At 42.4% G+C, this 20,327-nt stretch overlaps 1 protein-coding gene across 1 annotated transcript; it reads right to left on the bottom strand.

Moving 5' to 3' along the window:
* Positions 1-6,629: 6,629 nt before the first annotated feature.
* Positions 6,630-19,722, bottom strand: LOC135533273 (uncharacterized). Its single transcript, XM_064960675.1, has 9 exons — positions 19,488-19,722; positions 13,429-13,782; positions 12,891-13,196; positions 11,718-12,280; positions 8,427-8,705; positions 8,205-8,300; positions 7,359-7,592; positions 7,035-7,167; positions 6,630-6,897 (listed from the first exon to the last, which is right to left on the bottom strand). Exons 1-9 carry the CDS (start codon positions 19,720-19,722, stop codon positions 6,785-6,787), a joined length of 2,313 nt encoding a protein of 770 aa, XP_064816747.1. The 3' UTR covers positions 6,630-6,784.
* Between the last annotated feature and the right edge of the window lie 605 nt (positions 19,723-20,327).

Genomic DNA, 20,327 nt, shown 5'->3' with positions numbered 1-20,327 from the left:
GTGTGGGGGCTGTGCTTTGGCAAAGTGGGTGGGGTTATATCCTTCCTGTTTGGCCCTGTCCGGGGTGTCCTCGGGTAGGGCCACAGTGTCTCCTGACCCCTCCTGTCTCAGCCTCCAGTATTTATGCTGCAGTAGTTTATGTGTCGGGGGGCTGGGGTCAGTTTGTTATATCTGGAGTACTTCTCCTGTCCAATTCGGTGTCCTGTGTGAATCTAAGTGTGCGTTCTCTAATTCTCTCCTTCTCTCTCTCGGAGGACCTGAGCCCTAGGACCATGCCCCAGGACTACCTGACATGATGACTCCTTGCTGTCCCCAGTCCACCGGGCCGTGCTGCTGCTCCAGTTTCAACTGTTCTACCTTATTATTATTCGACCATGCTGGTCATTTATGAACATTTGAACATCTTGGCCATGTTCTGTTATAATCTCTACCCGGCACAGCCAGAAGAGGACTGGCCACCCCACATAGCCTGGTTCCTCTCTAGGTTTCTTCCTAGGTTTTGGCCTTTCTAGGGAGTTTTTCCTAAACACCGTGCATCTACACCTGCATTGCTTGCTGTTTGGGGTTTTAGGCTGGGTTTCTGTACAGCACTTTGAGATATCAGCTGATGTACGAAGGGCTATATAAATCAATTTGATTTGATCAAATCCAGAAAGGAAGTATTATTTTAGCAGGTGACCTAAATCATACATTCAATGAGATTGACAGATGTTATTTCTATAAATAATTTAAAGGACACCTGGAGATTATTATTCACAACTGCAAAATACTACTCTATTTTTTTCCCTCAAAGTAAGAAAAGCTATTCAAGAATTGACAAAATGTGTTTTTCCAAAAATACACTTAATCATTTCCTGGATGAAAAAATTAATGATATAGTGATGTCGGATCATTCTCCAGTAACATGCTTAATTAAACCAATCGAAAATACACTTAACAGAATTTAGAGAATGAACCGAGGGCATCTTATGGACCCAAAATGTATTAAATACGTTGGGACGGCAGGGTAGCCTATTGGTTAGAGTGTTGGACTAGTAACCAAAAGGTTGCAAGTTCAAACCCCAAGCTGACAAGGTACAAATCATCCAGTGAATGTACAGAGACAGTGAGGCCTACTCACTTCAGTTACACTGCTTGTAAACTGTAATTACAAAGATTTAAATCAGATTTAGACGAGACCATTTCACCTCAACTAGAGTAGCTGCATTGCAGAATGTCTTTCTAGTGTATCAGGTCACATGACAAATGTGTAAATATCACAGTTCAGACAGTTGTGAAAGCAAGTACAGCTCAAACCCAACTGAGCACAGACACCGCCCCCTAGTGGATAGGCTCAGTAAACCAAAATTCTTTTTGAAATACTTAGCAGCATGGCACATTAAGAATATCCTATTTAAATGAGGTCCATAAATGTCTATGTTTTGTCTTTGAGCATGTTAGATTAGAAGTTTCCAGGAGATAACTAAATAGGGGCAGTAGGGTAGCCTAGTGGTTAGAGTGCTGGACTAGTAACCGAAAGGTTGCAAGTTCAAACCCCCAAGCTGACAAGGTACAAATCTGTCATTCTGCCCCTGAACAGGCAGTTAACCCAATGTTCCTAGGCTGTCATTGAAAGTAAGAATTTGTTCTTAACTGACTTGCCTAGTAAAATAAGGGTAAAATTTAAAAAAATAAACATTTCAAACCTTTACCATTACAAATGTAGACGTAGAGGACAGAGAAAAGCCAACCCCCGACATAATTTGGGATGCCTTTAAGTCGTACATTAATGATCAACTCAGGGACGCACATTCTGAAATTGCATTTTTGTCCCTCCCCAGTTTAATCATTAAAATATAATACAAAACGATGCTAAAGGACCATGCTGTGCCTCCGAGTGGAGGCTGTTTGGAGTGTTTATTCAACAGGATATCATTTTTTTAAATAATTAATTAATTAATTTTAATTTAAAAAAAACATTTGTCCTCTCCACATCTAAAATCAAATTTGAATCACTATAAACAGAGATTACCCGCTCAGAAATATTAGATACTGTTAAAAAATTAGCACGGAGAGTAACAACCACCCAAAAGTCTCACAAATGAGGATCTGACAGAACAATGTGAGGGCCTTAGTGTGACACTGCACTATAAAGAACACTCAGACTTTGATGGCAGAGAGCTTGCACAGGAACTGAAGAACTTGACTGACTTGCCACCGAAGACCATAACCCTGGTTGACCTGCTGATATTTATACACGAAAGGGAGCTCTCAGAAATGTATCCAAATTTGTGAACTGCTCTCAGAATATGCCTTACTCTTCTAGTGAACGTAGCTGAAGCGGAGAGGAGCTTTTCAACGCTTTTCATCAAATCCTACCTGAGGTCCACCATGTCACAGGAACGCCTTAGTGGCCTTTCTGTCATCAGTATTAACCATGTAATTGCTGGGCAGATTTCATATGATGATGCAATTGATGACTAGGCATCAAGGAAGGCAAGAAAGGTCAGGGTTTAGATGGCAGTTGTGAAATTTAGTTTGTGTGTTTAATGTTTGAAGTGCAATAATGTAATAATCAGGTTCTCGTCTTAATGAGTGTGTTATTCTATTTGTGTATTTGTGTGATACAGGATTTGTGCAATGTAGTTTTATTTGTGTTTTTTTGTTAGCAATATGGTAATAGTGTAACACTCAGTGTTTGATCTCAAGTCTAGTTCTGTGATCTCAACGTGATCAAGTGACACGGACATGAATAACCAGAGGCAGTAATGACATGTTCAGCTCCATGCCCTGCCTAGGCTTTATACTGTTAGACAGATAGCATGAATGATGACCAGGGACAATGCGATTCTGTATTACAAGACTTGAATGTTTAATCACCGAGTACTACAACTTAGGGACTGACAAAACACGCCAATCCTGAGACTGACCTCCATTACCCAATAGCCTCTGCTCTTCTCCCAACCTCTAGAATAGCATATCAAAATAAAAGACACATGGTGTTCACACAATAAAGGTCCCGCAAATAGTTTACTCATTAATTGATAAATGATTCACAATGATTAAGTCAGTAAGATAATCATTCAACAGAAACATAGTCAAGGGGTCTGAGTACTTTCACAATACTCTGTGTAACAGAAACATACAGGTAACTAGTTTACATTCTATCACATCTCATTCTATAATTACTACAGGTAACTTGTTTACATTCTATCACACCTCATTCTATAACGACTACAGGTAACTAGTTTACGTTCTATCACATCTCATTCTATTCTATAACGACTACAGGTAACTTGTTTACATTCTATCACACCTCATGCTATAAAGACTACAGGTAACTAGTTTACGTTCTATCACATCTCATTCTATAACGACTACAGGTAACTAGTTTACGTTCTATCACATCTCATTCTATAACGACTACAGGTAACTAGTTTACGTTTCTATCACATCTCATTCTATAACGACTACAGGTAACTTGTTTACATTCTATCACATCTCATTCTATAATGACTACAGGTAACTGTTTACCAAAATAAAGGAAACACCAACATGGTAACTTGTGCTATAATAGGGCGTTGACTACAGGTAACTAGTTTACGCTATCACATCTCATTCTATAACGAGAACTACCATCACATCTCATTCTATAACGAACAGATTCAATCACATCTCATTCTATAACGACTACAGGTAACATAGATCACATCTCATTCATAACGACTACAGGTAACTGGCTATAAAGACTACAGGTAACTAGAAGGGAGGGATGGTAACTAGTTGACATTCCATCTCATTCTATAACGAGAAATTCCATCACATCTTAAGTGTTTCAAAATAAAGGAAACACCAACATGGTGTGTTAATAGAGTTAGGGGGGGTTCAATGCACCATGGCATAGATTCTACAAGTGTCTGGTAGGAGAAGGAGGGATGCAACACCATCAGAGAAATTCCATAATTTAAGTGTTTTGTTGACGGTGGTGAAAACGCTGGTCTCAGGCGTCGCTCCAGAATCTCCCATAAAGTGTTCAATTGGGTTGAGATCTAGTGACTGAGACACGCAAGCACACACACACACGCACACGCACACTTTAAACCCCGATGCTCTTTTGAGGCCCCTTTTCAACGTCACTAAGACCTCTCCTTTTAGCCATGGTAGATAATGGTCAACTGGGTATTCTTTTATTTATTAATGACTCTAAGCATGATGGGATGATAATGTTTTAATTAACTCCTGAACAACACTGGTGTGGAAACACCTCTCAATATAATTTTGTTTCCCTCATTTACTTCAGTGTTTCCATTGTATTGACTTGTATTTGTATACAGAGGAATGAATATGCACCAGTTTGAAAGTCATGGTAACCTTGTTAACGTGTAATACCACAGCAGTATGTAACCTAGGTAACCCAGAACTCTAAAGTGAAAATTCTTCACCACATCAACAGTTCACATTGAGAGGGGGAGGGGCACGTAGCCTCGAGGTCAGAGTGTTGGGCCGAAAGGTTGCTGGTTTGAATACTGGTAAAAAAAAAAGAATCTGTCGATGTTTGCTCCAGGGGTGCTGTACAAGCAGGATGGAAGAGATATACTAAACTACCAGCAGAGGGCACTGTACTGAACCTTTTTTTTATAGACTATATAGCTGCACTGTATTTTTAATGCTTATGCGATATGTTTAATTTCCTACATTCAATCACAATCTTTCTATCCAGATGTTGTTGTTTTTTTAAATTTCTCGAAATCATCCAATTTTTGTCGGCTTTACTGTAGGAAGTAACTAAATACACCACAATTTTCTCAAATGTCCTCCATGACATTTATCCAGTTTATTCTGCCGATCTGTGAATTTATAGATATATTTGATGTATATTGTAACAATCATTGGTTCACTAATGTTTTTGTTACCACCTTGTACCTCCTCACACAGGTGAGGCAATTGTAATTATCACTTAGGCACCTGCATATAAAAATGTATATAAAATAATTTTGGCACATCTTTTGATGCTCTGATGAAGGTGTAACTGCCTGAAACAAAATCAAATAAAAATATAATTAAATATAATAAAATAAAAAAAGGTGAAATGAGGAGATTATAGAGGTCTAAATGCCATCACAGTGGGGTTTAGTTACCCACTACCTCTCATCGCTACGGAGGTGGAATCATTTCACAGAGCATAGTTCTTCACAAAAACTGGATCTCAAGAGCACGTATAGTCTGGTGCGTATTCGGGATGTAGACGAGTGGAAAACTGCGTTTAGTACCACATCGGGCCACTATGAGTACCTCGTCATGCCGTATGGGTTAAAGAATGCTCCAGCCGTCTTTCAACCCTTTGTAGACGAGATTCTCAGGGACCTGCACGGGCAGGGCGTGGTTGTCTATATCGATGAGATTCCGATCTATTCCACCACCCGCGCCGCGCATGTGTCTCTGGTACGCAAGGTGCTTGGTAGACTGCTGGAGCATGACCTATACGTCAAGGCTGAGAAGTGTGTGTTCTCCAAATGAGCCGTCTCCTTCCTGGGTTATCCACCTCGGGGGTGGTGATGGAGTGTGTCCGCATTTAGGTAGTGCGTAATTGGCCGACTCCTACCATGGTGAAGGAGGTGCAGTGGTTTTTGGGGTTTGCCAATTACTACCGGAGGTTTATCCAGGGTTTTGGCCAGGTAGCGGCCCCCATTACCTCACTACTGAAGGGGGGCCCGGTGTGTTTGCGGTGGTTATCAGAGGCAGACAGAGCCTTCAATAGGTTGAAGGCGCTGTTCACGGATGCATCCGTGTTGGCGCACCCGGACCCCTCTCTAGCATTCATAGTGGAGGTGGACGCATCCGAGGCTGGGGTGGCTGCCGTGCTATCACAGCGCTCGGGTACGCCACTGCAAAACTCCGCCCCTGCGCTTTCTTTCAAGGAAGCTCAGTCCAGCGGAGCGTAACTATGATGTGGGGGACTGGGAGTTTTTAGCGGTGGTTAAGGCCCTGAGCGTGTGGAGACACTGGCTTGAGGGGCTAAGCACCCATTTCTCATCTGGACCGACCACCAGAATCTGAAGTATATTTGGGCAGCTAGGGTTTATGTCTCTTCCTTTTCGGTGTGTGCCCAGAGTAAGGCTCCTAGGAACCTTCCTAGAGGAAGTTACAACCCCTCCCCGTTCCACAACGGCCATGGTCTCACTTATCAGTGGATTTCCTGACCGATCTCCCCCCGTTTCAGGGGAACACTACGGTTTTGGTGGTTGTGGATTGGTTTTTCAAAGTCCTGCCATCTCCTCCCATTGCCCGGTATCCCTACAGCCCTACAGACTGCGGAGGCATTATTAACCCACGTCTTCCGGCACTACGGGGTGCCGGAGGACATCGTTTCTGATCGGGGTCCCCAGTTCGCGTCCCGGGAGGGTGTTCATGGAGCATCTGGGGGTCTCAGTCAACCTGACCTCCGGTTGTCACCCCGAGAGTAATGGGCAGGTGGAGAGAGTGAACCAGGAGGTGGGTAGGTTTTTGCGGTCGTATTGCCAGGACCGGCCCAGGGAGTAGTCTAGGTACGTCCCCTGGGCGGAGTTGGCCCAAAACTCACTCAAGTCAGTGTCAGATATGACAGAGCACACAGCAATTAAAGCCAGAACTGTTGTGTGAGATCTTATTGTGGAGTGTTTACCCACTCCAACAGTTTGATTAGTGTTGTGTGTCAACTGTACACAATAGGCTCTGATATCAGATATTGTGTATGTCGAGTACTGAACCATTAGACTACATGGAAGTATTGCTCAATACCAGAGACTTTCACAAAGTGAATATAACATCATGTTAAAATCAAATCAGATTCATTATACCTACATTGTTTCAGTGTTGACAGTGAGCACCGACAGGCTGTGGGATCTACACGTAAAGCTGTCCTAGCGGCAGAACCTTGGTCTGTGGATTGAATAAATAGTCATGGAACACAATGATGTTTTTATGAATAGCTGCAGTTTCTCCTCCTGAATTACTGTAAATAGTATAATTACACGGGAATTAGACTATTTATTAGACTATTAAATGAATGTACTGACCCTTCCAGATCCTGTCAACCTCCTTGTGGAGCATCTCTTTGAGTTCTCCTGCCTGAACAAGTCTCTCCTCTGGGTCCAGACTGACACAGTAAGGAGATGCATCAACTGAGCCTTTCTGCAGGGCATTGTAATCCTGAAAACAGGAGGATATTTAGCCACTCTTGGAGGACAACGGAAGTTGATCCTAGAACTGCCTTGTTGTCATGGGGAAAAACATGTTTCCAATTATAGCCTTCATGAGGGTTAAGGCACAGATGTCCACTTTTGACATTCCTTTTTGTGCAAGAGATGGCAAATATTTGTTGAAACAAAGTGTAAATTCACCTGAAGCAACCTCCCAGGTTCTTCACCCTGCAATACGAGCTCCATCCCAGTGACCTCATCCTCCAAGCTCTTGAATCTCTTCTCCATCTTCTGAACCTCACCCTCTGTTTTCAGCAGCATCTCTTTCTCTTTCTCCTCCATTGAGGCCATCAGTTGTTTCTGCTCCTCTGTGATGGCTGAGATCAGCATGATGAAATTTGTCTGCTGTTCTTGTTTCTGTAGACTGGCAGAGATCTGACAGGAAGAGGTGTTGGAACAAAAAGACACGACACAGTGGATGTTTTCTAGTGTTTGTTTTCTTGCACTTGTTTTAGTTCATCTTCCTCCCAATAACCAGTTTTATATGTTACAAAGGCTTCCTATTACATATGAAATGGCCTCGTAATCATATTCTAGAATAGAATCAGAGGGTTTGTAGATGGAAAGAACTATGTAACCATGACATTTCAATGTGGCTCAACTCATCCACAGTCCTTTTCATATAAATACATTAAACAGTAGCTAGGTTTCCATCCAATTGGCGACACATTCTCATCTTTGCCGACGAGTCGTAATGGGAAAACCACACAACACGTCATCGCTTTGACTCCAAGTTTACTTCGATATTAAGGTTATTATAATCAATATTTGCGCATATAAAAAATGTTTCCACCGATATTTCTAGCATAATTCATTTAACCGACACAAAAAGATCCCACCTTGTCTGAAGCATTTAGTTTTGTCGACATTTGGAAAGTTTACAACAACAACAAAAAACGGTTTCCATCAGGCCTGTCATTAAAACATTTTATCCAACATGTACTTTACTCACTAAAAGGTTGGATGGAAAGCTGGTTAGTACCGTACCTTGAATGACTCCATGGTGTTCTTTGCTTTGAGAATCTCCGTCTTTACCGTGCAAACATTGTTCTGTTTGGCAAGCAGCTCTTTCAACAGTCTCTGCTGTAAATGCAGGGCATTTTATTTACACGCACAAAGTTGCACAGAGATACTGCCGTTTAAAGTTACAGTAGACATTATACTCTATAGTAATTATTGGTCATTATTCATACTAATTTCTCTCCTTACCTTGATTTGGGGGATCTGTTCCTCTGCAGGTGTGGTTTTGTGGGTCTTATGACCCAGAGAGTCACATTGAGCGCAGATCAGAGCCTTATCATCCAGGCAGAAAAGAGACAGAGGTTGACCATGATCACCACATAATGTGTTCACATCCCTTGGCTGGGCCAGGTCTTCAACTATAGCTGTACACTTCCCTGTTACGAACGCTATAAAGACAGTAGAAGATCTTACTGGAACGGATCTCGTCCTCTTCTGAGGAGGAGTAGCGAGGAGGATCGGCTGCCTCTGACCAAACACAGAAATCCCAAATTATAGAACAATGAACATAGACAACCCACCCAACTAACGCCCTGACCATACTAAAAGAAAGACATAACAAAGGAACTAAGGTCAGAACGTGACACTTACTGAAGCAAGTATCATTTCGGACATTTCTCGGAATGAGTTTCAAATACAATTTCCCCAAAATATTCAAATATAGAATGACCAAATTTCAATTCACCTACTGCATAGGAAAACATTGAAATAAATATAATGTATTAACTTTTTTAAATATTCTCACCAATATTTATTAAAGAAAAAATCTAAATGTAATCCAAATCTACTCGTAAATGTAACAGGTAGGCACAACAATATTTATTAAAGACAAAATCTAAATGTAATCTAAATCTAAATGTCGTCTAAATCTAAATGTAATCTAAATCTAAGTGTCGTCTAAATCTAAATGTAATCTAAATCTGGTCACAGTTCTGTAACAGCTGTCCCTAATGTTGAACACAGTGAGTTCTGTTTAGCTGTAACGGCGTTCTTCGTTTGTTGAATGAGAGTCGGACCGAAATGCAGCGTGGTGGTTACTCATGTCTTTAATGAAGAAAAACGGAACGATACATGAAATAACTAATAACTACAAAAACAACAAACGGAACGTGAAACCTATTACAGCCAATCTGGTGAACACTACACAGAGACAGGAACAATCACCCACCAAATACACAGTGAAACCCAGGCTACCTAAATACGGTTCCCCATCAGAGACAACAAGAATCACCTGACTCTGATTGAGAACCGCCTCAGGCAGCCAAACCTAAACTAAACACACCCCTAATCAACCACAATCCCAATGCCTACAAAAACCCCAATACGACAACACAATAACATAAACCCATGTCACACCCTGGCCTGACCAACTAATTAACTAAAACACAAAATACTAAGACCAAGGCGTGACATTAGCAGAGTAGGGTATTGGAGGCTGTTTTGTAAATGACATCGCCGATGTCGAGGATTGGTAGGATGGTCAGTTTTACAAGGGTATGTTTGGCAGCATGAGTGAAGGATGCTTTATTGCGAAATAGGAAGCCAATTCTAGATTTAACTTTGGATTGGAGATGATTGATATGGGTCTGGAAGGAGAGTTTACAGTCTAACCAGACACCTAAGTATTTGTAGTTGTCCACGTATTCTAAGTCAGAGTCGATGAGAAAGGCCTGCTCGCTGAAGTGTTTCAGGGAGCGTTTTACAGTGATGAGTGGAGGTCGTTTGACCGCTGACCCATTACGGATGCAGGCAATGAGGGCAAGTTGGTTAGGATGATATCTATGAGGGTGCCCGTGTTTAAGGCTTTGGGGAGGTACCTGGTAGGTTCATTGATAATTTGTGTGAGATTGAGGGCATCAAGCTTAGATTGTAGGATGGCTGGGGTGTTAAGCATGTTCCAGTTTAGGTCGCCTAGCAGCACGAGCTCTGAAGATAGATGGGGCAATCAGTTCACATATGGTGTCCAGAGCACAGCTAGGGGCAGAGGGTGGTCTATAGCAGGCGGCAACGGTGAGAGACTTGTTTTTAGAGAGGTGGATTTTTAAAAGTAGAAGTTCAAATTGTTTGGGTACAGACCTGGATAGTAGGACAGAAATCTGCAGGATATCTTTGCAGTAGATTGCAACACTGCCCCCTTTGGCAGTTCTATCTTGTCTGAAAATGTTGTAGTTTGGGATTAAAATTTCAGAATTTATGGTGGTCTTCCTAACCCAGGATTCAGACACAGCTAGAACATCCGGGTTGGCAGAGTGTGCTAAAGCAGTGAATAGAACAAACTTAGGGAGGAGGCTTCGAATGTTAACATGCATGAAACCAAGGCTATTACGGTTACAGAAGTCATCAAAAGAGAGCGCCTGGGGAATAGGAGTGGAGCAAGGCACTGCAGGGCCTGGATTCACCTCTACATCGCCAGAGGAACAGAGGAGGAGTAGGATAAGGGTACGGCTAAAAGCAATAAGAATTGTTAGTCTAGAACGTCTGGAACAGAGAGTAAAAGGAGGTTTCTGGGGGCGATAAAATAGCTTCAAGGTATAATGTACAGACAAAGGTATGGTAGGATGTGAATACAGTGGAGGTAAACCTAGGTATAGAGTGATGAAGAGAGAGATATTGTCTCTAGAAACATCATTGAAACCAGGAGATGTCATCGCATGTGTGGGTGGTGGAACTAATAGGTTGGATAAGGTATAGGGAGCAGGACTAGTGGCTCTACAGTGAAATAAGCCAATAAACACTAACCCGAACAGCAATGGACAAGGCACATTGACATTAAGGAGAGGCATGCTTAATCGAGTGATCAAATGGGTATTATTAAATGTATTTTTAAACGTCATATGTCTTGGTTCCCACTAGGCAGGTTTGTCCACGGTTCTCCACGGTTCAGACCTGGTTGAAAATCACTCATTACTTTCCAAGACATTTGTAAGAAAATATTAGGATTTGTTTTCATTTGAAGTACTTTGAAGTACAGAAGTGCTTTAAAATTGTAATGTATTTTTTTTAAATACTCCAGACACATTATTTACCATTATTCTACTGTAGACGTTCAAACGCTTTTCTAATAGCTGGCAATTAATAAGAAAATATTTGAAAAAACATGCAAATACTTCCAATAGAAGATGTAGATTCCATTGGGATACAGTACACTGATATGTCCAATATATGGACCTGTATATAAAGAAGTGTCAGTCTGCCTCTAGATCGTCTGGTGCCGGCCTTCACCTGGTTCCTGTATAACATTGTTAACTGTAGCTTCAGAATTTCCTCTTTCCATAACCTCGTCAGTCTGCGTCCAACTCAGGATTATACCTGTCTCAAAACTACTTTTGTCCAGTTGCATGTTTACAATGTCATCTACTGTGTTGTTTTTGCTGCAGCACCATTAGCATTGGTAACTGTGGTGCCATCAACTTGATCAAAACTACTATTGACCCAGAGGCTGGCTTGTGATAACCATTAGAATGCTCTGCTCCTCATCACCTCCTGTGGCACCATCTCTGGCTCCTGTGGCACCATCTCTGGCTCCTGTAGCACCACCTCTGGCTCCTGTAGCACCATCTCTGGCTCCTGTAGCACCACCTCTGGCTCCTGTAGCACCACCTCTGGCTCCTGTAGCACCACCACTGGCTCCTGTAGCACCACCTCTGGCTCCTGTAGCACCACCTCTGGCTCCTGTAGCACCACCTCTGGCTCCTGTAGCACCACCTCTGGCTCCTGTAGCACCATCTCTGGCTCCTGTAGCACCATCTCTGGCTCCTGTAGCACCATCTCTGGCTCCTGTAGCACCATCTCTGGCTCCTGTAGCACCATCTCTGGCTCCTGTAGCACCATCTCTGGCTCCTGTAGCACCACCTCTGGCTCCACCATCTCTGGCTCCTGTAGCACCATCTCTGGCTCCTGTATCTCTGGCTCCTGTGGCCCCATCTCTGGCTCCTGTAGCACCACCTCTGGCTCCTGTAGCACCACCTCTGGCTCCTGTGGCCCACCTCTGGCTCCTGTGGCACCACCTCTGGCTCCTGTAGCACCACCTCTGGCTCCACAACCTCGATCAACATGGATCAGTGTTTTTAGTTATAATTAACCAGATCAACATGGATCAGTGTTTTTAGTCATAATTAACCAGATCAACATGGATCATTGTTTTAGTCATAATTAACAATACATCTAACTACTGAATAAAATGTATATAGGGCCAGCTGATTTTCACATACTGGTCACACCTCAAATGTGAAATAATATAGTATTTGAATGTAAATGGAGAACAAATCCTTAGATGTGGCACTGACAGAGTAATTACAGACTGAGACAACTTCATACAGTACTGAATCTGATTTCATTACAATAAGTAAAACATCGGAAATTGTAACTTACGTTTTTTGTACACAAAATAAACCCCGAAGCAAAACAGAATGATCAGTACTGTAATGCTCACTACTGTAATGATCACAACTGTAATGATCACTACTGTAATGATCACTACTGTAATGAACAGTACTGGAACTGCAATAATGATGGGAGTAAAGCCTTCCTGAACATCACCTGTGAAGAAAAGACAAGATGACTTAAATGTTAATGTTAATGTTATGAGTGATTAAGTTTTCAGTTCATGAATATTAGGCAGTGAGTGGTGGTGTTATGTCCTGTCACATGCACCTGCAGGGTCTGTGTTAATGCTGGGGCTGACGATGGTTGTGTTGCTCACAGTCTCTCTCAGAACGGGGTTGAAGATATGGCAGGTCACCGTCTGATTTTCTGTTATATTCACTTGGCTCCAGGCGCTGTACAGTCCACTTTCAGAATCCAGGGTAATATTGGTCTGTACTTCCCACGGGTCCAGAGTGCGGTTCCCACGGTCCTGGATGGTCCACGTGACAGTTGGTTGTGGGTATCCCCCCTGGGTTGAACACGTGGAATTCATATTTGTCTTGTTCACAGTCACACTGGGTGTCGGGAACCGTGCTGAAAGTGAACAAAATAAATAGAACAAGATGTTAGAAAGGTGCCATAGTAATGTTTGATGATTTCCTACAATGACCGTATTAATGCTGTGAATGATTCACACAGGTGGACATGGAATGGTATCAAACACATCCAATACATGGTTCCCATGTGGTTGATGCTATTCCATTCCAGACATTATTACGAGCTAGCCTCCCCTCGGAAGCCTCCTGTGTTATTAACTCAACCATACCTGCCACAAGTAGGGTAGTGCGACACGGGTGGATATGCTTATCATCCTCGCCAAACAGTGTAGCGAAAGCCCTGTAGACCTTCTGCTTGTCTTCAAGTGTTACGTGGCTGAGTTTGATAGAGATATTCCCAGAACTAATCTCAGACCCAAAGGCTTTAGTTCTGTTTGTGTAAAGGCTATCCTGATGTTGATTCTCTTCTCCTTTGTTGAACGAGTACAACACTCTTTCGGACTCATCTTGCCAGTGGAACCGGAGTCTTGCTGTGTCGATGGCCGTGGATGATTTCAGGTCACAGGACAGGAGAACAGACTCTCCTATAATCCCAGTGACTTCATTCTCACATGCAGCTGGTGCTGAAACGTACCAATATGACAAAGTTACAAACTAAGCTCAGAATTCAACACAGACAATAAACCAATGTCACTGTGTTAGTGAATGTGTGTGGTTTGCGTATAAGAAAGTCTATGCATGGATCAATTAGATTGTGGTGTAACATAGTGAGGGATTGTCGCTTTGCCTTCAGGTCCACATGGAGCCTGATAGTTTCCTGCCCCTTCATGCCCATATCCTTCATGTTAGCAATGGGTTTCCAATCAAATCAAAATCAAATCAAATCAAAAATGGTTAGCAGATGTTAATGCGAGTGTAGCGAAATGCTTGTGCTTCTAGTTCCGACAAGGCAGTGATAACCAACAAGTAATCTAACCTAACAATTTCGCAACAACTACCTTGTACACACAGGTGTAAAGGGATGAAGAATATGTACATAAAGATATATGAATGAGTGATGGTACAGAACGGCATAGGCAAGATGCAGTAGATGGTATCGAGTACAGTATATACATATGAGATGAGTAATGTAGGGTATGTAAACATATAAAAGTGGCATTGTTTAAAGTGGCTAGTGATACATGTATTACATAAAGATGGCAAGATGTGGTAGATGCTATAGAGTACAGTATATACATATGAGATGAGTAATGTAGGGTATGTAAACATTATATTAACCTCTAGGGGGCACTATTTTTATGTTTGGAAAAATAACGATCCCAAAGTAAACGGCCTATTTCTCAGGACCAGGTGCTAGAATATGCATATAATTGACAGACTAGGATAGAAAACACTCTAAAGTTTCCAACACTGTCCAAATTTTGTCTGTGAGTTAAACAGAACTGATATTGCAGGCTAAAACCTGAGGAAAATCCAACCAGGTTGGTTGTCCTCACGGTCTGCAAAATAAGGCTAAAAGAAACGACAGCCACATGCAAATCACAACCACATTTATTATCTGACATCTATGATTCATTCATTAATATAACCAGAGCCTTGAGTTTCTGTTTGAAAGTGTGTGTTAAAGCCGAGAGAATGAATCATTGATTCGATGTCCACGAGGTGACCAAGAGGAGACAACTTAATCTTTAGACAAGCTAAAACCCTTTCCTTCCTTCCTAAAACAATGAATGAAATACAAATATTGAAGTAGAGGAGACGTACTAAACAACAAAAAATACCAACACCAGTGTAGACATTCCACGATGCAAAGAGAATAATTGAAATACCTTGAATAGAGATTGAGACTAAATTAAATATCTTGAATATTGTCGCTTCACAAGTTTAAAAAATAATAGTTACAAGCCAGACAGGAAGTGGGTGGACACTCCTACTTTTTCTTTTTTTCATGAGACGTTCCGAGTCCAGGAGAAATAATGCTGCTGATGTAACCGGGATTATAAAATGATAACAAACTATGGCAATCTGGAGGCAGAAGAAACACACACCTGGTTAGGTGGCTAGGTATACCCTAGGCTAGGTATACCCTAATGATGACAGCTAGGCTCTGCTGGCTAGGTATACCCTAATGAAGACAGCTAGGTATACCCTAATGAAGACAGCTAGGCTCTCTGGCTAGGTATACCCTAATGAAGACAGCTAGGCTCTGCTGGTACGGTATACCCTAATGAAGACAGCTAGGCTCTCTGGCTAGGTATACCCTAATGAAGACAGCTAGGTATACCCTAATGAAGACAGCTAGGATCTCTGGATAGGTATACCCTAATGAAGACAGCTAGGCTCTGCTGGCTAGGTATACCCTAATGAAGACAGCTAGGCTCTGCTGGCTAGGTATACCCTAATGAAGACAGCTAGGCTCTGCTGGCTAGGTATGAAGACAGCTAGGCTCTGCTGGCTAGGTATACCCAGCTAATGAATGACAGCTAGGCTCTGGCTAGGTAATGAAGACAGCTATCTGCTGGCTAGGTATACCCTAATGAAGACAGCTAGGCTCTGCTGGCTAGGTATACCCTAATGAAGACAGCTAGGCTCTGCTGGCTAGGTATACCCTAATGAAGACAGCTAGGCTCTGCTGGCTAATGGTATACCCTAATGAAGACAGCTAGGCTCTGCTGGCTAGGTATACCCTAATGAAGACAGCTAGGCTCTGCTGGCTAGGTATACCCTAATGAAGACAGCTAGGCTCTGCTGGCTAGGTATACCCTAATGAAGACAGCTAGGCTCTGCTGGCTAGGTATACCCTAAGGTATACCCTAATGAAGACAGCTAGGCTCTGCTGGCTAGGTATACCCTAATGAAGACAGCTAGGCTCTGCTGGCTAGGTATACCCTAATGAAGACAGCTAGGCTCTGCTGGCTAGGTATACCCTAATGAAGACAGCTAATGAAGACAGCTAGGCTCTGCTGGCTAGGTATACCCTAATGAAGACAGCTAGGCTCTGCTGGCTAGGTATACCCTAATGAAGACAGCTAGGCTCTGCTGGCTAGGTATACCCTAATGAAGACAGCTAATATACCCTAATGAAGACAGCTAGGCTCTGCTGGCTAGGTATACCCTAATGAAGACAGCTAGGCTCTGCTGGCTAGGTATACCCTGGCTAGGTATACCCTAATGAAGACAGCTAGGCTCTGCTGGTTAGGTATACCCTAATGAAGACAGCTAGGCTCTGCTGGCTAGGTATAATGAAGACAGCTATAGGTATACCCTAATGAAGACAGCTAGGTATACTCTGCTGGGTTAGGTATACCCTAATGAAGACAGCTAGGCTCTGCTGGCTAGGTATACCCTAATGAAGACAGCTAGGCTCTGCTGGTTAGGTATACCCTAATGAAGACAGCTAGGCTCTAGGAAGACAGCTAGGCTCTGCTGGTAGGTATACCCTAATGAAGACAGCTAGGCTCTGCTGGTTAGGTATACCCTAATGAAGACAGCTAGCTCTGCTGGTTAGGTATACCCTAATGAAGACAGCTAGGCTCTGGTTAGGTATACCCTAATGAAGACAGCTAGGCTGGTTAGGTATACTAATGAAGACAGCTGGCTCTGCTGGCTAGGTATACCCTAATGAAGACAGCTAGGCTCTGCTGGTTAGGTATACCCTAATGAAGACAGCTAGGCTCTGCTGGTTAGGTATACCCTAATGAAGACAGCTAGGCTCTGCTGGTTAGGTATACCCTAATGAAGACAGCTCTGCTGGTTAGGTATACTAATGAAGACAGCTAGGCTGCTGGTTAGGTATACCCTAATGAAGACAGCTAGGCTCTGCTGGCTAGGTATACCCTAATGAAGACAGCTAGGCTCTGCTGGTTAGGTATACCCTAATGAAGACAGCTAGACTCTGCTGGTTAGGTATACCCTAATGAAGACAGCTAGACTCTGCTGGTTAGGTATACCCTAATGAAGAGAGCTAGGCTCTGCTGGTTAGGTATACCCTAATGAAGACAGCTAGGCTCTGCTGGTTAGGTATACCCTAATGAAGACAGCTAGACTCTGCTGGTTAGGTATACCCTAATGAAGACAGCTAGTCTCTCTGGCTAGGTATACCCTAATGAAGACAGCTAGGCTCTGCTGGCTAGGTATACCCTAATGAAGACAGCTCGGCTCTGCTGATTAGGTATACCCTAATGAAGACAGCTAGGCTCTGCTGGTTAGGTTTACCCTAATGAAGACAGCTAGGCTCTGCTGGCTAGGTATACCCTAATGAAGACAGCTAGTCTCTCTGGCTAGGGATACCCTAATGAAGACAGCTAGTATCTCTGGTTAGGTATACCCTAATGAAGACAGCTCAGCTCTCTGGCTAGGTATACCCTAATGAAGACAGCTAGTATCTCTGGCTAGGGATACCCTAATGAAGACAGCTAGGCTCCCTTGCTAGGTATACCCTAATGAAGACAGCTAGGCTCTCTGGCTAGGAATACCCTAAAGAAGACAGCTAGGCTCTCTGGCTAGGTATACGCTAATGAAGACAGCTAGGCTCTTTGGCTAGGGATACCCTAAAGAAGACAGCTAGGCTCTCTGGCTAGGGATACCCTAAAGTTGTAATCATCTATGCATAGTCACTTTAATAACTCTACCTACCTGTTCAACCGCGCCCCTCAACTAACCGGTGCCCCGCACATTGACTCTGTACCGGTACCCCTTGTATATAGCCTCCACATTGACTCTGTACCGGTACCCCCTTGTATATAACCTCCACATTGACTCTGTACCGGTACCCCCTGTATATAGTCTCGCAATTGTTATTTTACTGCTGCTCTTTAATTGCTTGTTATTTTTATTTCTTATATTTAATCGTATTTTAACTGCATTGTTGGTTAGGGGCTTGTAAGTAAGTCAGCATTTCACTGTAAGGCCTGTTGTATTCGGCCTATGTGACTAATAACATTTGGTTTGATTTGATTTGAAATTGTTAACCCAAAGATTATTACCTTCGCCTCGATTTGTCAGTCTCGTCCAGATCCTCATGGTATTTGTAGTTCTATATGATAGCAATTTGTAGTTCTTTATGATAGCTACATTAGCAGCTAATTAGCATTTCATTTTGGAGGGATAAATAAAGGTGAATATATATAAAATAAACGACGCCTTGTCCGAGAGAAATTTACGCAGTTCTCAAAATGTCACGCCAAGGTAAATGTATCAAAAGAGCATAGCTTTATCATATCATAACCCGTCTGGATCTAAACAGTATTGCTGTAGCATAGCCTACTGATATATATACTTGGCATGCTAATGCGGCAGCAGCTTGCATTCAAACAACCGCGCCCTATCCACACAGCCATTATTTTTCGCACATCGTGATCTAAATAATTAAATCATAAAATGTGCCTTTGGTTGTATGTTGTATTTGTAAGTAAAGGCCCAGGTACAGATGAGGAAGCCACGAGGGACACGGCGACAGTGACACGATAGAGAATATAAAACTTACCAGACAACAGTAAAATACTAAATAATATCAGGATGGCCATTGCACTCTGCAGGATGGAAAACAGGGTGGAAATCAGGATGGAAAACAAGTTGGACAATGAAACAACAAAGTAGTTTGGAGATGACCGAATACTGGGCAATATGCTCCTGAGCGAAGGGAAAAAATGAATGAGGCTTCAGACACGATGGAGTACTTCTCTTATTGCACCATTATATCCGGTTCAGTGGTCATTCCGTCACATCCGTATTTACAAAATCCTAACAAACACGTTCAACACAACGCTAGTACCAGTATTTCACCATAACGTGTTGGTCATCGTCTTCGTCAGTCACTGTCTGAGATGCATGACTCACTGTGTCGTGTGTCTGCTGTGTCAAAGCTTTCTGTTTCTAATACAGTCCATTACCACCACGAAGGAGCTAGTCGGGTCACACTACATAAAACATGCTACGAGGATGCAGTACAAAGCAGGTTTTGCTTTGTCAACAGGTCATTACCATCTGCTTGTACTTATGGGACCTCATTTAAAATGATCGAAATACTGGATATTCTTAATGTGCCATGCTGCTACATGTTTCAAAATACATCCACTTGGGGGCGGTGTCTGAGCTCCATTGGGTTTGAGCTGTACTTGCTTCCACAACTGTCTGAACTGTGATATTTACACATTTGTCATGTGACCTGATACACTAGAAAGACATCCTGCAATGCAGCTACTCTAGTTGAGGTGAAATGGTCTCGTCTACTGGTCTAAATCTGATTTAAATCTTTGTAATTACAGCAGTGTAACTGAAGTGAGTAGGCCTCACTGTCTCTGTACATTCACTGGATGGTAGAACTCACAGGCTGGTATGACGATAAAGTTACTCTGGGTCTCATTGAAGATGGGGTTGTAGATACTGCAGGTTAGATTCTGTCCCTCTGTCACATTCACTCGGCTGCTGATGTTGTAGTTTCCTGTTACAGGATCCTGGGTCGTCTTGGTGACAGCCTCGTGACGCTCCAGAGTACGGTTATGGGTCCTCCATGTCACCTGGTGTTCAGGGAAGCCTCCGTGGGTGGTGCACACAAGCGTCATGTCTGTGAAGTTTAATGTCATTGGAGAACTGTCACTCTGATGTATCAAACTTGGCCTCACAGAGATGCGTGAACAAATTACGCAACAATGACTTACTTATTTCATTTATTTCATAAACAAAGTTATGCAAAAACCCAATTCCCAGTCTATTTTGTAACAACAATATAATGGAATCAAATGTAATTAATTCGAAAATTATAGTTTCCCAAATTTGTTTACAAGTGCATAGAGGCCGGCCTGATGATATGTGGGTGCTGTGTTAAACTATTTTGCACACATTTTTGTTTAACCTTTGATAGACAACTTTTGCAATCAATCAAATGCATTTATAAAGCCCTTTTTTACATCGGCAGATGTCACAAAGTGCTGTACAGAAACCCAGCCTAAAACCACAAACAGAAAGCAATGCAGATGTAGAAAGCACTCGGCCCTCTTTCTAATCTTCTCTACTTCTGCATATTTTTAATAGTGAATGTTACCAGATTTTCAACCAAAACCTAATAAAGGGAACATTACGTGAACAAATTTCACAACAATGACTTACTTATTCACTTTATTTCATAATGTCATGCAAATTCCAATTCTCTAATCTATTTTGTAACAAC

The sequence above is a fragment of the Oncorhynchus masou genome, unplaced genomic scaffold (assembly GCF_036934945.1).
Source record: "Oncorhynchus masou masou isolate Uvic2021 unplaced genomic scaffold, UVic_Omas_1.1 unplaced_scaffold_2308, whole genome shotgun sequence".
Lineage (NCBI taxonomy): Eukaryota > Metazoa > Chordata > Actinopteri > Salmoniformes > Salmonidae > Oncorhynchus > Oncorhynchus masou.
The sequence above is the reverse complement of the archived record's forward strand: the minus strand, read 5'-3'. Positions and strand labels throughout refer to the sequence as shown.

Bases quoted from the DNA above. Each gene is read 5' to 3' on its own strand.
- LOC135533273 (XM_064960675.1), bottom strand. From the start codon at position 19,722: ATGACGCTTGTGTGCACCACCCACGGAGGCTTCCCTGAACACCAGGTG. The intron at 12,281-12,890 runs GTGCATGTGACA...ATGTTGATCGAG, and splicing joins CATTAACACAGACCCTGCAG to GTTGTGGAGCCAGAGGTGGT. The intron at 7,168-7,358 runs GTGAATTTACAC...TCCTGTTTTCAG, and splicing joins AACCTGGGAGGTTGCTTCAG to GATTACAATGCCCTGCAGAA.